This window comes from Lygodium microphyllum, chromosome 1, assembly GCF_053477565.2.
Source record: "Lygodium microphyllum isolate KBCC chromosome 1, Lygodium_microphyllum_v1.1.10, whole genome shotgun sequence".
In the NCBI taxonomy this organism is placed as follows: domain Eukaryota; kingdom Viridiplantae; phylum Streptophyta; class Polypodiopsida; order Schizaeales; family Lygodiaceae; genus Lygodium; species Lygodium microphyllum.
The window spans coordinates 30268810-30285552 of NC_141135.1; the positions used below are offsets into that span (position 1 = coordinate 30268810).

At 40.7% G+C, this 16743-nt stretch overlaps 1 protein-coding gene across 3 annotated transcripts in view; it reads left to right on the forward strand.

Annotated features, from left to right (window-relative positions):
* LOC148040958 (uncharacterized) overlaps nucleotides 1–15892 on the forward strand; it is a 53906-nt gene extending 38014 nt beyond the window's left edge. For 2 of the 3 annotated variants that reach the window (XM_087675099.1, XM_087675109.1), the window contains exons 10-15: nucleotides 11660–11776; nucleotides 12070–12217; nucleotides 14713–14805; nucleotides 14881–14949; nucleotides 15030–15072; nucleotides 15593–15892. In XM_087675099.1, coding sequence (XP_087531225.1) covers nucleotides 11660–11776; nucleotides 12070–12217; nucleotides 14713–14805; nucleotides 14881–14949; nucleotides 15030–15072; nucleotides 15593–15693 — 571 coding nt within the window. In that variant the 3' untranslated portion in view covers nucleotides 15694–15892. The remainder of the gene's footprint in view (nucleotides 1–11659; nucleotides 11777–12069; nucleotides 12218–14712; nucleotides 14806–14880; nucleotides 14950–15029; nucleotides 15073–15592) is intronic. The other variant, XM_087675104.1, reaches the window with a different exon arrangement.
* The last annotated feature ends 851 nt before the right edge of the window (nucleotides 15893–16743 follow it).

Below are 16743 nucleotides of genomic sequence, written 5' to 3' on the forward strand. Positions count from 1 at the left end.
ATGTTGGGAATGATCAGGCTGTTCAGGGGAAAATCTACAATTTCAAAGATATTGTTGGCTGACACAATTGAGCCAAAATAAAATTAAGTGCATAATCATCACCTGTTTAGATAAAGAAAAGTTGGATTTATATCCCCCATTTCCAACGGAAATGTACCATTAAATTGTTGATAGTCTATTTTGCTAGAATGGATGAGGTAATGAGTATGGTTTTTCATCAATATATTGTGTGTCAAGGGATTGGCCTCCAATAATGCGGTAACCTCTACTTGCTGAGGTGACTGCCAATGCTATAGAATCACCCATTGGCTGAGATACACTATCTTTCCTGAAATCCTTTTCCAATTTTTCATCATTTGAGGGTATTAAATGCATCATTAAATTGTTGATAGTCCATTTTGCTAGAATGGATGAGGTAATGAGAATGATTTTTTGTGAATATATTGTGTGTCAATGGATTGGGCTCCAATAATGTGGTAACCTCTACTAGCTGAGGTGACCATTTTTAAATTGTTGATAGTCCATTTGCTAGAATGGATGAGGTAATGAGTATGATTTTTTGTGATTATATTGTGTGTCAATGGATTGGGCTCCAATAATGCGGTAACCTCTACTAGCTGAGGTGACTGCCAATGCTATAGAATCACCCATTGACTGAGATACACACTCTTTCCCGAAATCCGTTTCCAAATTGTCATCATGTGAGGGTAACAAAATGATTTTAGATTCTGACCATCTTGTGCTGATGGAGGATTGGGCTCCAATATTGTGGTAACCTCTACTAGTTGAGGTACCACCAAGGGCAAATAATCAGCCTTTGGCTGAGATACACTGGTCAATCATCCTGCATTGTGAGAGCAGCAAAATGATCTGAAAATGTGACCATATCTCTATTGCGCGTTTCATGTGTCTTTCTGTAACTGATTCCTTAGCCTTTTCCATACACCTTTCAGGCCTAACTACAGATGACAAAGTCCTTTTAATGCAAGGCTTTGTTCTCCTTTTTGAAAGTTTCTTTCTTTTTCAGCCTGCAATCCCCTTTGCATTGTTGAACGAGGGGACCAATCTATTTGCATTTGTAACAGACATTGGGAAATGATACAAAGACAGTGGGGAATGATACAAAAAGGACTAGTATTGTTGTCCAACCTTTTCACTCTTTCATTAGTTCATCCTTCTGCATCTATAAATAGACAAGCTACCCACCATCCAACCCCATCCTTCTGTGCAGGTTTCTCACTCCTATGTGCAGGTTTTAGCCATCCGTCATCACTTAGTGGCTGTCCAGCCTTCGCAACTGCTGCCATGTCATCATCAGCCTATCCATTGCTGCCTAGTGGCTGCTCTTGCTGCTGGCGACTGCATCAAACGCCCCAGATAGCTTGCGTTTGCAGCTCCAACTGGTCGCCTTGCTGATTTGCTCCTGCATGGACATCAGATTGCTGCTGTTTTTGACAGTGCAGGCTCGTATTGCATTCGACACACCTCCTCCAGCTATCGCTTGACTGTTTGCAGCTCATCTGCACAATTTTTAGCTTCTGGTCTATGGTATACTGCTGTGTTTACCAATTTGCAGCCTCCAAACTGTTGTGTTTTGGTGACCAGCTTGCTGCCATACACTTTCCCACTCCCCCATAGCTCCGACTAGTGGTGATAGCACTAGGGATCGGTCTCTAGTGGACGTCACCCTCCAACATTCTTCAGCTTTGCCCTTGAGCGTTCTGTACACTCTTACATTCATTTATTGCATCAATTCATTCACTTCAGAGTTCTCTTCTCTCTTTGTTGTGTGTGTTTTTGTGTTTGAGTTTTTACTTTTGCATTTATGATTTGCGTTAATTACATTATTGTTTGAGTTATTGTGTTTTAGTGATGTTTGTATATTCTATGTTTTCTATGCGCAAACCCTAGCATATCTTCATATGATATTAGAGTTGGTGCTCTTTTGAAGAGTATACATGGACGACACATAATCATTTCATCAGACTCCTTGGAATCTCATAGTGTCTTTTCAAGCTTCTCCATCCCTGGAGACCTTGAGGAGGCATTATGGACTTGATGAGGAAGATGACGCTTCACCTTCATCTTCACTTTCTTCTCTTGTTCCTAGCTTCATGAAAAATGAGGAGTATCAAGAATTCATGTGTATCAAGTATGGTACCAAACTACCTCTCTCCTACTAGCTTTCCTATGGCATCCAGACCGGTTGCTGAGGCTAGCCACCTCTTTGATCAAGGAGGACATACGGCGTTTGGGACGACTAGTGAGCCATCTTCTTCATATTTGCTAGGCCCAATGTTAGCTTCATATAACCCCTTGGAGTCATATGAATTAAAACCCTCCCTTGTTTCGCCTTTTGATAGGTAGGATCCGGATGATTTTCAATATGTCAATTTTAATTGAGAAGGCTCTAGATGTAGATATACATCTACAGTATACTTGGAATTGTAATTGTATCTTCTGTTCCTTTTGAGTAGGAAGTTGGTATTTCTCTTTCACACTCTCCTCCCATCCCATCCACATCTCTTGAATCTCTTTCTTTTGCATTCAGTAATTTAGGATTGCACTCCATTTTTGCATCCAACACATTCGGGGTTAGGTCTTCTATCTCTGCTCTTAGTTCCTTCTCTTTCTCTACATCCCATGTCACCTATCCTTTGGTGAATGCCACTTTGTACCCTAGTATATCGTTAGAGGAAATAATGAACTGTTTTCCTAGAATCCAATCTGCACACGAGACACGATATATGTTATACTCACAATGAAAGGAAGTGGACATCAGACTCATCTCCCAGCCATAGAGCCGAACGGGCTCACCCTTGAGCCTAGGAGCTAGCAACACTCTAGGTCACAACCACATCCCAAGGGTTGGTGTCCCATATCACTACCCCACACCATCCCAATGTATAGATGCATCGGTCAATGGGCCAAGAGTGGTGATCACGTTATGAATGAACACAATAGGGCCTTGAATCCTATAAGTAGGACTCATTTGTTCTAACCTCGAAGTGCCCTTAATACATTCACACCCGGTCACTTCATGAATGATTGTGACGAATGCTACTAGTATCCATCCGGATGTCTAGGGGTGGAACACTTTCCTTCTTATGAGTTGTTGCCGTCCTTGGCAATATCCTTAGGCATGAAGTGATAAAAATGACCCTTCAATGAACTTACCGACTCCTAAGTAGCCTCTACCTTCAGGTGGTTTTTCCACTTGACTAAATACTTAGGATAAACGGTTTGATGGGATCATTTAGTCCTAAGGTCAAGAACCAATTCGGTTTTAAGTGGAATATAACAAGCCATATCCTCAAATTGTGGGACTTCCTCAATTAGAACAATCAATTCACCTTGTCCCAATCATTCTTTCAAATGACTCATATGGAACATAGGGTGAACTCGGATTTCGGAAGTTGAATCTAGCTCATAGGATACACTACTTTTCTTCTTGGTAATCTAGAAAGGACCACAATATCTTGATGATAGTTTATAGAACTTGCTAGTAGTCATTGATATGGAATCCTTTGGGACTTTAGGCTAAAACCACATGCCTTCTTGGAGCTCCGGAGGAGTACCTTGTTGATTAGCATAAAACATGGCATGATCTTGGGCTGTTTTAATGCTTTCCCTAGAAATTGCTAATATCTCTTGCATATTGTGCAGGATTTTCACCCCCCTTAGCTATGTGATAATGGGTGGTTTTGGCTCATAACCGTACATAAGTATAAACGAGCTATAAATAGTAGCCAAATGCTTAGCATTGTTATAAGCAAACTGAATCTGAGGATGATAATGCTTCCAATCAGATTGCCTACGGGGGAGAGATACACATAGCATATTCTCCATGGTTTGATTCGTCCGTTTTGTCTATCCATCGGTTTTAGGATGTTTCAAGTACGACATGAACAATCAAGTTTCTAGTTTTTGGAAAACTATTTGTCGGAAATGGCCAGTGAACTTAGGATCCTAGTCATTGACTATTTTATCGGGCAACCATAAAGTTGACAAAGATGTTTGCAAAGAGGCTGGCCAACTTGTGGCTTTTCATGGTGGTCTTTGTAGGAACGAATTGAGCCATTTTCATCAATTAGTTGACCCCAACCCGGATTTCATCATGACCTTGACTCGTACAGGACAATCCTACTATAAAATCCATAGAAATGCTACTCCACTTTCTATCGGGAATTTGTAAAGAATGCAACATCCTCACTTGCCTATGACATGCACATAAGACTCAACCATAGTTTTTATATGTAGCCAATAAGCTGACAGTATGGGCACTCTTGCACATAAGACTTAACCATAGTTTTAATAGTTTTAATGTGCGCACAATGAAAGTAGCGAGTAAGCAAGGCCAAAGTCGGTGTATGCTAGGTTTATGTCTTTGGACATTTTATGTGCACTAATAGCATTGGTCATAGTGGTTATAAAGTAACTTAGTGCGAATGTACTGAGAGCACTTCGAGTTTAGGACAACTGAGTTCTATTTATAGGACTCAAGGCCCTATTGTGCACATTCATTGTGTGATCACTACTCTTAGACTCTTGGCTCGTTGGTCGATGCATCTGTGTATCGGGATGGTATGGGGCTAGTGGTATGGGATGCCAAGCCTTAGGAGGCTGACCTAGAGTGTTGCTAACTTCCAGTCTTGGGGGTGAGCCCATTTGGCTCTATGGCTAGGAGACAAGTTTGATGTACAGTCCCTTTCATTGTGAGTATGGTTTGTGTCATGTCTTGTGTGTTAGTTGGACCCTAGGGGGATGTTTCATTGATATCTTGGACATTTGGATGGATGCTAGTAGCATTGGTTACAGTGATTATGAATCAACTTAGTGCAGATGCACTAAGGGCATTTTGGGGTTAGGGCAGGCAAGTCCTATATATAGGACTCAAGACCCTATCGTGCACATTCATTATGTGATCATTACTCTTGGACTCTCGGCCCGTTGGTTGACACATCCGTACATTGGGATGGTATGGGCTAGTTGTATGGGATGTAAGAAATGCCACCCTTTAACAATGTGCCTTACCCACATCTGCAAGTAAGCACATCTGTATACCTTGGGATGATAGTAACGGATATCCTCCTCACTTCCCCTAGACACTCATATCCTCATCTCTCGGTCTCTCAGACACAAGGATTTTCATCCTCTTCTTATGATGCATTGTCGCACATTCCATGGGTCACTCCCATGTAGGGATTCTATCTTCTACCTCGCATGTCCCTATCCTTTCTCCATGTGCTACTCATGTGGTCACCATGCCCATGCCTAGTCAGTCCATTCTCACTTTGGGATCCACTGTGCACACTTCACACATGCATGGTGGGCACTTTGGGATTGCACGATGGTGATACTTTGGGATTAATTCCCAAGTGTACTCCACTCCCCTACTCTATCTACCTTACCCACCTATAGCACTACTACTCTTGTTGCTATGGCTAAGAATGCCTTCACAGATAAGACTCATTTTAATGGGTTGAATTTCACCACTTGGTTGAACTTCATGCAACAAGTGCTTGAATCTTAGGGTCTTTGAAACCTAGTCATTGGTCTAAAGTCTACGCCAAATAACATCCATCAATGGAGAGCTTGCAATGCCCAACCAATGTTGAGTCAATGCAAGGGTTACTTCTTGAGTTCCACTCTCAATTACAGTATTTTCCCCTTGCATTTGAATGGAGTCATCTCGTTGATTGCTATGTGGTGTGGTGTGGTGTGGTGTGAGATCACATTTGATGTATCAATCTTGACTTTGAGCTTCAAGAGTTTTCTATTAAGGGGATGATTTGAAATTCAAGTTGATCGAATATAGGCAATTACTCGCTGAGTTTGCCACTATTGACTCACCAAAGTCAGATGATGATTAGGTTATATTCTTTTTACATAAGCTTCTTGAAAAGTATTTCCATTTCATCCAACACATTATCTTGTTGCCTTGATTGCCAATCTTCTATGAGTTCGAATGTCAGTTCTTGCATTATGTGAGGTTGCACAATCAAGTCCACAAGAAGTCCTCACCACATTCTTATTTAGAGAGGGGTCTAGTCACCTCTTCTTTGCGAGGGAAAATTGGAGGTGGAAACAACTCAAAACACGGCCGATACCCCTTCCTCAGATGGAAACAAAGAAACTAAATTTGTCCAATGGCAACTCCCTTTAAAAAAAAGGCTTTTCACACATTGCAAAAGATTGGGACATGTGGACGAGGAGTGTCATACCAATGCCTAGGGTCTCCCACCTAAGAAACCATAGCAGACCCTTGTGATTGCCTCCACTCCTACTGGACAGTCTACTTAGGCTATGCCTCCCGCTTTTGCTCCTTCGCTTCTTCTGGCACAGGTGCTGCTAGACACGTGGCACAAACCCAAAATCCAGCAGCAGTTTGAAGGTGTTTGATGATGTCTGAGCAGTAGTGTAGTCAGCTGTCCAGGCTGAAAATGTAGATGTTGTCTCTAGGATTGGGGCAGAGGTGTCTGAAGGAGATGTTGGAGCACGTTGTATTTGAATAGATCCTGAAATGTAGTAGCAACAGTCTGAAGGTGTTTGATGATGTCTGAGCAGTAATGTAGGCAGCTGTCCAGGCTACTGCTGTGTTTGATAACATCAGCAGCTGGATGAACTCTAGAGGACAGGCCACCAGCAGGGTGGCCTATGTAGACCAGAAATGCAGGTACAGCAGCAATAAAAGTCCTCCAGTAGTGAAAATGCATGCTTGATGTGGAAGGCAATAGCTGCAACAGGTATCAAGGATACTGTTTGGCGTGGGACTCTAGTAAACCAAGGGCAATATGGTGTTGGAAGCTGCAGACTAAGCATCAAACAGGTGAGCAGCAACAGAGGAGTCAAAACAGTGAACACAGCTGTTTGGAGTGTGTTGAAATAGGTTGCCTTGCTGAAGAACAATAGTAGGAAGAACGATAGGAGAAAACTATGGATGGCAACAGAGGAGTCAAAACACAGCTGTTTGGAGTGTGTTGAAATAGGTTTTCTTGCTGGAGAACAATAGTAGTAAGCTGGGTGAGATGGTAAAGAAGATGCCAACAATGCAGAGGATTGGGGGTGCATTTATCCTACCGACAAAAATAAGCCATTTATTTTTATGATTTTGCATTAATTGCTTTTTAGAGCTGTTTTAAAAAGAGTAAATTAGAGGTTAATGCACCATAATTATGATAGTGTAAACACTCATATTAGTGGCTTAACAAACTGTGAATCTCTCATACAGTCCAGGAAAAGAAGATTTTTGGCAAAAGAAGAAAGAGGATCCTTCTAGCAGGTAGAGAGTGAATAAGAGACATTGAGTTGGAAAATGAGTCATGATGGTTTACTTGTGGTGAGATCGAGTGTACTAGGTTGATTAGACACGAATGGAATAAAAATTGGCTTGAAATCTCTAAAAAACTATATATACAACCTTTAGGGTGAGTTGTAAGATATCTTTACCTGGCCAAGCACCTTATAGGTGTTGTTGATTCTCAGCCTTAAGAGCCTCTTGAAACAAGAGCATGAGTACGAGATATGGAAGGCCAAGAAGAAAAGAAATCAAAGTTTCTGTTTCTCTTTTTCAGCTATCTTGCAGAAGCTCTACCGAAAATTTAGTGGAGTCTTCCCAAACGAGTTTGAGGCTATACATGGCTAACATGTTGTCACTCAAACACTATTGTGGCACGAGCAGCAATCAATGAGGATGTGGCAAACACCAACATGGAGGCTGCTAATACCACCTCTGAACAAAATGATCAACATGCAAAATAACCAAATTATCAAGGCCCAAGTCAAGAATGGTTGTTTAATTAAAGCAAGACTGAGTATTGTTTTGAGAAAAGAATGTTTTCATGTAGAAAGGGAAAGTACACTGTTAATTTCATTTTGTAGTATGCTAAGTTTGTGATGGATTTGTTTTTGCTTTATATTGGTGACTTCACCATATTGGTAAAGATGGTGTGGATTGTTATTAAGCATTGGTTGTGATGTACTTGGGGTGTCCCTCTAGCCTTGGAGTAGAACAGCCATTGACTGGACCGTGTAGCCACTAGTGAGTGAACCACATTGATCAAAAGCTGCTTAGCATTGTGAGAATGAGATAGGTGGTGAATAAAGCCCACCAACCCTAGCATGTGACATCCCTCATGTGCTGTGTTGCTGGAAGATAGGTGATGAATAAAGCCCAACCCTAGTGTGTGACGTCCCTCCTAGGCTGTGTTTGCAGGTTTCCAGCAGTCACCATCTCTCTAGGGGCAACAGACTGCTGCATTTGCAGTCTACATTTGTTGCTTTCATCTTCCTAGCACTTCTCTAGCTCATACTCTTTGCCCCGGTCCTTCAAAGACACGGGTGCTCGAGGTGGTGTTTATTGCATTGAGCATTTATCTATTCATTCTTCATTCATCTTCTGTGCTCATTGACTTCGAGTTATCCTAATCCTATTGAGTTCTATTGTGAGTTTGTGCTTTGTTGTATGATTGTGTTTGTTTTCTATGTTCAAGTATTTCTTTAAATAATGAACCCTCTATAACAGATTAATTAAGGGATCTGTTTGTATATGTCAAAAGCAATGCTATAGCATAAATTGCTTGCCATAGTTGCATTCATACTACGTACGAACTAGTTTGTTCTGTATGGTTTGTACCATACTGTATGATACATATCCATACCAATTTGTACCAAAAACAGGCTATTTTTGGCCTATCAAGACTAGACCACACAATATCTTCCAATTCCCAAGCCTTATGTTTATTATCATAATTTCAAGTTTCTCTCCCTCTCTCTCTCCCAACTTCCAAGATGAATATGCAATTCCAAGTGCATCCCCCCCCCCTCCTCTCTCTCCCTCTCTCCCTCTCCCTCTCTCTCTCTCTCTCCAAACTGCCAAGCCTCACACACACACACACACACACACAAAAGAATGAAGAGCCTCTTTGTCCATCCACCCTACACTTTGCTTTGTTGTATGATGTATTACATATACACTCCCATCTATCTTCTAGTAGCGTGTTGCGCATGTTGTGCATGAGGTTTTGCCTTGTTACCCTCATGTATTTATCCTATTAACTCAAGTGACATTGCTATTTTAGCTCTAAACATGTGTTCTATTATCTGTAATCCAAAATAACCTAGTTTTTTTTTTCATACTAATATCATACCATACCTTAAAAAATCCTAAGCTATCAATTAGTACCGTATTTTATCATATCGTACCTTTCATACCTGACAACCCTGTTGCTTGGGAGAATGGAGGTCTTGATGACCCCATCCTATGGACGGTTGGACCCACTTAGTCAGGTTGGCTTTCGACATTGTAATTTATCATCAGGATCTAGAGCCAAGCAATTGGTATCGCTTCCATAGAAGGATAGAACTTGAGCTATTACTATTTTAGCAGAACTGAGCATTACAGTATTGGTTCTTGAGGCCATGGAAGTATCTGTCACACTATCTGAACCGAGTGCAATGTTAGCTACTCCAATCTTTTATTGGTTGCGAAGTGGCTATCTAGATGGGCATTAGACTGATGTTAAGGTGACCTCTTGATGTTTCCCCAATGATGTAGAACCAGACTCCCAAGTTTAGCTATTTCGAGCATTTTTGGAAGGGGACTGGATGGTGTTTATCATGGAAGTAGGATTTTCAATTGAGTGCTCAAGGATCCCTCTAAGGTCTCAATGAGGAGGTAGCCCTCCTTCCTTTAAAAAGAAAAAACCCCAACCCCTCTTTGTGAAATCAACTTCAGTTATTCATTAGTGTCAAAGGGGATAGCCTGGAAGCAAGACTCATTCAAAAACATTATTAGAAAATACAATGTGACAATAGGCATTGAATGATTGGGATCCAAGAATGCATGATTCCTTGCTTTCATATGATCCAAAGTTTCAAATACCTAATCATCTGAAGAACTTGGAGTACTTTGATAATCTGGAAGAAATCTGCCAAACATTCAAAACTAAATTAGCAGACATGGCTGCCAACATAATTGACCAAAGCTGATCTCAAGTAATAAATTCAGCCAATAAAGTCTACTTTTTGGCTAGAACATGATATCACATTAATATGTTGAGGCCATGATACATCTTTAACGGACAATTCAGCTTTACCAAGTAATTGAATTGCCTTGCCATTGGAAGGTGATTTCTAGAAGAGTTCCATTCATAGATGAATACGCCAATATTCTTTTTCCTTCAAATCGAAAGAGATATCTGTATGTTGGAACCTTGAGTTGTTTTGATAAACTTCTTATGTAAACCCTAACCTAGATGTATCAGGGTATAGCCCCAATGTCTATTAGTGGTGGGGTTCAGAGAACACTAAGTGCACAGGATTATATGTGGACAATGTAGTTGAATCTTTTGGGGATTGATAAACTTGAGGAGTTGGGATTTCTAGCACAAAGGGAACTTATGCATAAAAAGGCCATAGCTGAAGACATTCCAATTCATTTGATTGTGAACATGGCAATGCTCCACCATAATGACGTGGTAGTACTGATGTAGCAAGGTGTGGCTTTGCTGATGTGGCCAATAGTTTATGTGACCAGGAATGTGTTACTTTTTAATGTTTACTCTTTAAGAAATTCATAGCTGTTGATAGAGCAGGCATGCTACAGAGATTCTTTTGTTTGGTCTGTTTTGGGAAAGCAGAATGCAACTTGAATCTCTGCACTAGTTGGGGGAGTGCTGCTGGACACTCTTTTGCGCACCCTGCTCAGAGATCTGCTAGCTTGTTGTGCTTGTTCTTGTTCTGGACTGGCTTTGGGCAATAGACTAAGATCTCTCTGCTACAGGGGGGAAGAGGTACTGGGTAGTTTTTTGGCTAACCTACTCGTGGATTGACTGGCTTGTGGTGTTCGTTCTTGAGAGGAAGCAAAGAGTCTATTTTAGTCATCTATGCAAGGGGCACCAAGGTTTGAGGCCAATCATCAGGACATGGGATTCTGACACCTTTTTCCTATTCCAGACCCACATGGTCTGGCATTATAGACCTCCCTGGCTATTCACTTGAGCTTTGTAATAGACTTCCCCTTGTTATGTAATTTTTGATATAGAAGTCCCTTACAGGGTTGGTTTGTACTTGGTTTTTTTTGCCTTGGGCCATTTTGTTTTGAGGTGTGTTAATAGAATTTTTACTTTTCTCTGGGAAAAAAAAAGGTTTGAGGCCAATCTGGCATTGATGCTTGAGTGGAATTGTTCTGTTGCATGGGAGTTATCTAGTTGTTCTGGCTTTTCTTTATTTGAACTGCTGGAGTAAAAGTGAAATTGTTAGCTTCTACTGCCCTTTGTTTCCTGAATTCCAGTTCTAGCAGGTGAATTGAATACATGCCATGATGGTGGACTGCAGAGTTTTGAGCCTCACGTGTGAAGACCATCTGGATAGCTTCCAATATGCAACATTGCTTGAATTTCTGCAATGCTGAACCTATCTCCTATTTTAAGCGATTTTTCAGTCTATGGGATACCATGAGTGTGACAATCTCATTTTGCTGTAGAATTGTGCTTGGTCAATTCAATTTATGCCAATCACATGATTTGAATGGAAGAAGCTTTGGCTTTATATGCATTTGTACATGAGTTATCGACAATACATTCGCACATGATTTACCCTTCTTTAGCAGTTACAGATGTCACTGAAACTGATCTTGAAGGTTTTTGTTTGTGTCCAGGTCAATGCAAAGTGATTTTGTTAGGTTGGACCAAGACATTCTTACTCCCTTGGCAGGGAAGAAAAAACTTTATACATTTGAAACACGAGACTTCTGGGAACAAATCAAAACCCCCGGGTGACTCTCAAACCTAAGCTTTCAGATTTGAGTGTAAGCTGTACACTAAAAAGTTACCTGGTGTTAGGCTGACATTAACTTGCTTAATCTGATATTCTGTTCCAATTTTGCTAAAGCTATGTTGATGATCTACGGAATATTTTAATTCCTGGGTTAACTTTTTCTCAATCTAACATTGTCATCTTGCTTGTTTTTCTTTTTCTTTGTTGTGGGGGGAGGTGTGGCTGGTATGGGGCAGCGAAAGAGTTTCTGACAAGTTCTGCTGATGTTATAACTTATAATATTTCTTTCAGGATGTCTCTGAGGTGTTCATCATTATATCTTTCACAATATCGGCAAACTGCTCCTGAGCTGTTAGCAAAAGGGGATGGCACTAAAACTGCAACCATTGTTGGAGATGTTTATGTTCATCCTTCTGCAAAGATTCACCCTACTGCAAAGGTTTTCAAAATTCTGGATTTTGATGAGTCTCTCAGACTTGGTCGCAAGTTAAAAGCATAACAATATATTTGCATGGGATGTTCTGTAGTGTCTCTTGTGTCATAATATGAAAGCTCAATGTCAATTCCATTTTGATGAAGGGAAGATTTCTGCAAAGAACCGTCTAATAGATGGTAGGAGAGTGTGATGCCATCCACATCCAATCTTTAAGATAAGCTGCTTCCAACCCCAGGGCTTTGGTTTGTACATTAGCCTGGCCCTTGAGTGATGTTGTCGTGAGTGCTGCTGCTCTGCCCTTGGACCTTGTTCAACTGGGAATGAAACTTTATGTTACTTGACCTCCAGGTAGGACTTGCAAAGGTCCTCATTGAATGGACTGAAGTAAACTTGAGAGCATGGACTTCTAGGAAAGACTTGCAAAGGTCCTCCACCTCCAGTAGACTTGAGGTAAACTTCAGAGCATGGACTTCCAGGAACTCTGAGATATGGGGAGTCAATAAGGATCCCCTTATTATACGCCCTTAAATGCATTCACAGGAGATAAGGGTAGAACAAAAGTGCCATGCATTTTCTAAGCGTGTTTGTTAGGGTTGCTGTTGGGGTAAATGCATGTGTTCTTTTCAAAGGATGCAACTGTTGGTGCATCTTGTAAGTAGCACAACCCATAGTCATGTGCATGGTTCATTGTGGACAGCATCTATTGGGGGATATTCTTATTTTGTCACTTTTATGGATTACTTGTGCTTATCGTTTGAAATCCAAGTCAGGTGTTTTTGTCCCTTTTCAGCATTTTCTTACATTGTCTGAAAATGAGAGCAGCCACAAGCTTATAACACTCTGCATTGGTAGGGGGGAATGAGTATATGTCTTGTGTATTTGCTGATATTTGAGCAGCATGTGGTTTCACACATCAATGTATAGTGCCATATTATCCACAGCAGAATGGACTTGCCAAGAGGAAGAACTGGACCTTGACAGATATGGTTAGGTGTATGCTTAAGGGGAAGTCTTTGCCCAATAATTTTTGGTTGGATCCAGTATAATATGCAAACTGCGTGTTAAATAGAGCATCCACCAGGGGCATTGAAGACCATAATACCCTATGAGGCATGAACAGTTGTAAGCAAGTGCTTTCTCACATGCAGATCTTTGGTTCTTTGGTGTATGCATGTCTCCTCTCAGTTGAGACGTAAGTTAGAGGACAAGGTGGTGAAATGTATATTCATGGCTTTAGTTCACAAAGTAAAGGCTACAGATTGTACTGGCCTAGAACATGAAAAATCATTGCCAATAGAGATGTTACTGTTGCTGAGCACACAGCTTTTTGGCTGTACTGTCCAAAATAGCCATATGTTGATGCCTCTGATGCCTTTGACTCATTTCTGCGCCTTTTTCAGTCAGCTGCAGATTCAGATCAGCAATCAGGGAGTGCAAATCCATCAGCTGGAAACATTTTTCAGCCTCAGATTGATGCCCATGCTCAAGCCCGATATGCCTTGAACTAATGACACTGCTATTGAGCAAGCAATTACTGAAGAAAGGAATATCATTAGATAGGAGAAAGGATCCCCATGCAGCTGTTAGATACACTTAGGGACAGTAATCGAGCTGGACCGTTGGGTGCAATGTCAAATGCACAACAATTTTTGGGATGTTGCATTCATTGCCACAGTTTGCAATGAACCATTAATCCATGTGATTTGCCTGCAGGGAAGCATGCAGTTGGGACTACCTGGGGGTATAAATCTGAAGTGTAAGGCTTATGGTAGTGTTGATTGTCACAAAGTGCATCTTGTTGGCAGAGGTTATGCTGAAAAGCAAGGCATTGACTTTGAGGAAGCATTTGTTCCCACATCTTGCATTACTACCATTTGGTGTGTCATAGCTATTGTTGTTGATATACATTGGGATATTGATCAGCTTGACATCAAGATTTCATTTCTTTCGGTGACCTGATTGAGCAGGTCTATGTCACTCCACCTCTAGGTTCTGAAAATAGGGTGTGCTGGCCATGTAAGGCCCTTTATGGCTGAAAGCAGGCACCCTATGCATGGTATGCAAAGAGGTTTCTCGATGTTGGGTTTTAAAACAGTCCTACAAAATTCGTGCTTTATGTCTGGAACTGTTGGGCAGATTTTCTTCTTTTGATTCTCTGCAACTGTGGTCAGTCTCAAATCCTTTTTCTGCCCTCACAATGCAGCATGAACCTGGAAATGGAGTAGAGGGTCAATATTTTGAAATAAGTTGCTTTCACAAAAGCTAGCATTTTCTTATTAGTCACTGGTATTTTGAAGCATACAACTTTTAACCACCCTTTTATCAAGTGTGAGATAGAGCTGTCTTATCTTGTAGGTCACTGCTGTTCTCTTTTGAAATTTTATGTCTTGAATAGTTAGCCATAAAATTTTATGTTCTCTGCATATGTGAGCAAGGGTATGCACATTATGCACCATCATGCCCTACATGTGCTTTAATCTCAGTGTTTTGATGGACAGATAGGACCTAATGTTTCCATTTCTGCAAATGCTCGTATTGGTCCTGGAGTACGATTAACTGGATGCATAATTCTTGACGATGTTGAAATAAAGGTAATGTTGGTGGCTATTCGTTGTTGCACCACATTGATTATCCTGCAATCCTTTCACTCATCACACTTCTTTCAGGAAAATGCAGTAGTTCTTCACTCCATAATTGGCTGGAAGTCTTCAATTGGCCGATGGGCAAGGGTGCAGGTCATCATCTCACTTAACTTGATTCAATTCGGAGCAGTTTCTTCGTGTTGACTAATGCCAATGCTTTAACTAACATGCAGGGTAGCGGTAACTATAGTGCCAAACTTGACATAACAATTCTTGGTAAGACTCATTATGTGAGCCTTTTTCTTTCAAATTCTTGTGTTGGTTTTATGCAAGTATTCCTTACGATGCAGTGTGGCCTTTTGCCTTGTGTCTCTTAATATGTAAGAACAATGTCCCAGCATGCAGTGACACTTGTCATTGATCCTGTAAATTGGCTTTTGCTAAGTGAAATTTAAGAGAGAGCTGAGGTGATTGTGTTGCTTGATGCAGTAAGAATAAGCAGAAGCAAATCTTTTGCTGTGATTGTGTAACATAAGCAGAGAGCTAAAGTACTTGTAAGACCATTCTAAGCCTAGAAGGATTTCATGCATTCTATGAGCCTAAAGGGAGTGCACACATTCTTTCCTATTACAAAGATTGAAGCTCATGCAATTTATGCCGTGAACTTGCATGGTTGTAAGTCTGATCCAAGTTTGAGATTAAGGTTCTGTTTAGGGCAATTTAGATGCCTTGGCTCCCAAGACCCTTGTATTTAGCTAGGTATACTTGCTGCTTTCATCCCATGTTTGTTTGACAGGTGAAGATGTTTTGGTGGAGGATGAAGTGGTGGTTACAAAATGTATAGTGCTTCCCCATAAAACACTCAATCTGAGTGTACAGGAAGAAATTATACTGTGATCATAGGCTTGGTATTTTGTTGAATGGCACATACCCAGAGAAATTTACCATATCAATACTAGATCAATGCAAAAGCCTAAGCCTCTCCAAGCAAGTCCCTGATTGTATGATTATTTATATTCATCATTCTTTGTACCTTTACAAGGGCGGACACAGATTTTGGGAGTGGTGCTCAATGTCAGTGTTAATTTTCCGAGTACATCTCTTTTTTTTTTTTTTTTCGTAATTCTGAGTACATCTCTCTCTCTCTCTCTCTCTCTCTCTCTCTCTCTCTCTCTCTCTAACAACACATGGAGCCAAAAGGCTACAAAAAACATAGGGCAACAATAACAGAAGGGGATTACAAAGTGTGCACAATTGGAGTAGAGTGGATGATATCTGTTCACTAAGCAACCCCCCCCCCCCCCCCCCACACACACACACACACACACTCTCTCTCTCTCTCTCTCTCTCAAACTCTCAAACACACACAAATACATACACACATAAAAATTGTTGAATTGAAGAATAATTAGGTGAACAAATTGGTTGTCTTGCCAACATTCAAAAGCCATATTTGTAGCCAAAAAAAAGAAGAAGTTATGATTAATAGGAGCAAATTGGAATTTTGTCAAAGCCCCATTTGGAACATTGAAAATAACATGCATTGTCACTCACAAAAAGTGATAGAAGGCATGTGAATATCCTCAAGCTATGGGGTGTTCATATGATGGATAACAATGGCTATTTGTATCATACAAGCCACTCGTGACGATAACAAGCCTTTAATGTGACCATAGTGACCATGAATTATAAAATCTAGTCCAAAAAAGGCATTTCTAATGTGGATGCAATACATTTGATCTTTTACGCTCAACTAGTAGTCCTTTGCAAAGTTATTGAAGTGCAAAGCATAGAATTGAAATCCTATGTTAGTCTTAGTCATATGGCAGTCATCCCCTTGAGATTCAAGTAGGTAAAGCAACACGAGTAGCCAAGGAGGTTAGGATTCGTAGGTTGTGCCATGGGGAGGTAAGAGTCAAAGGAGTACTATATTTAAAGATGCTCAAG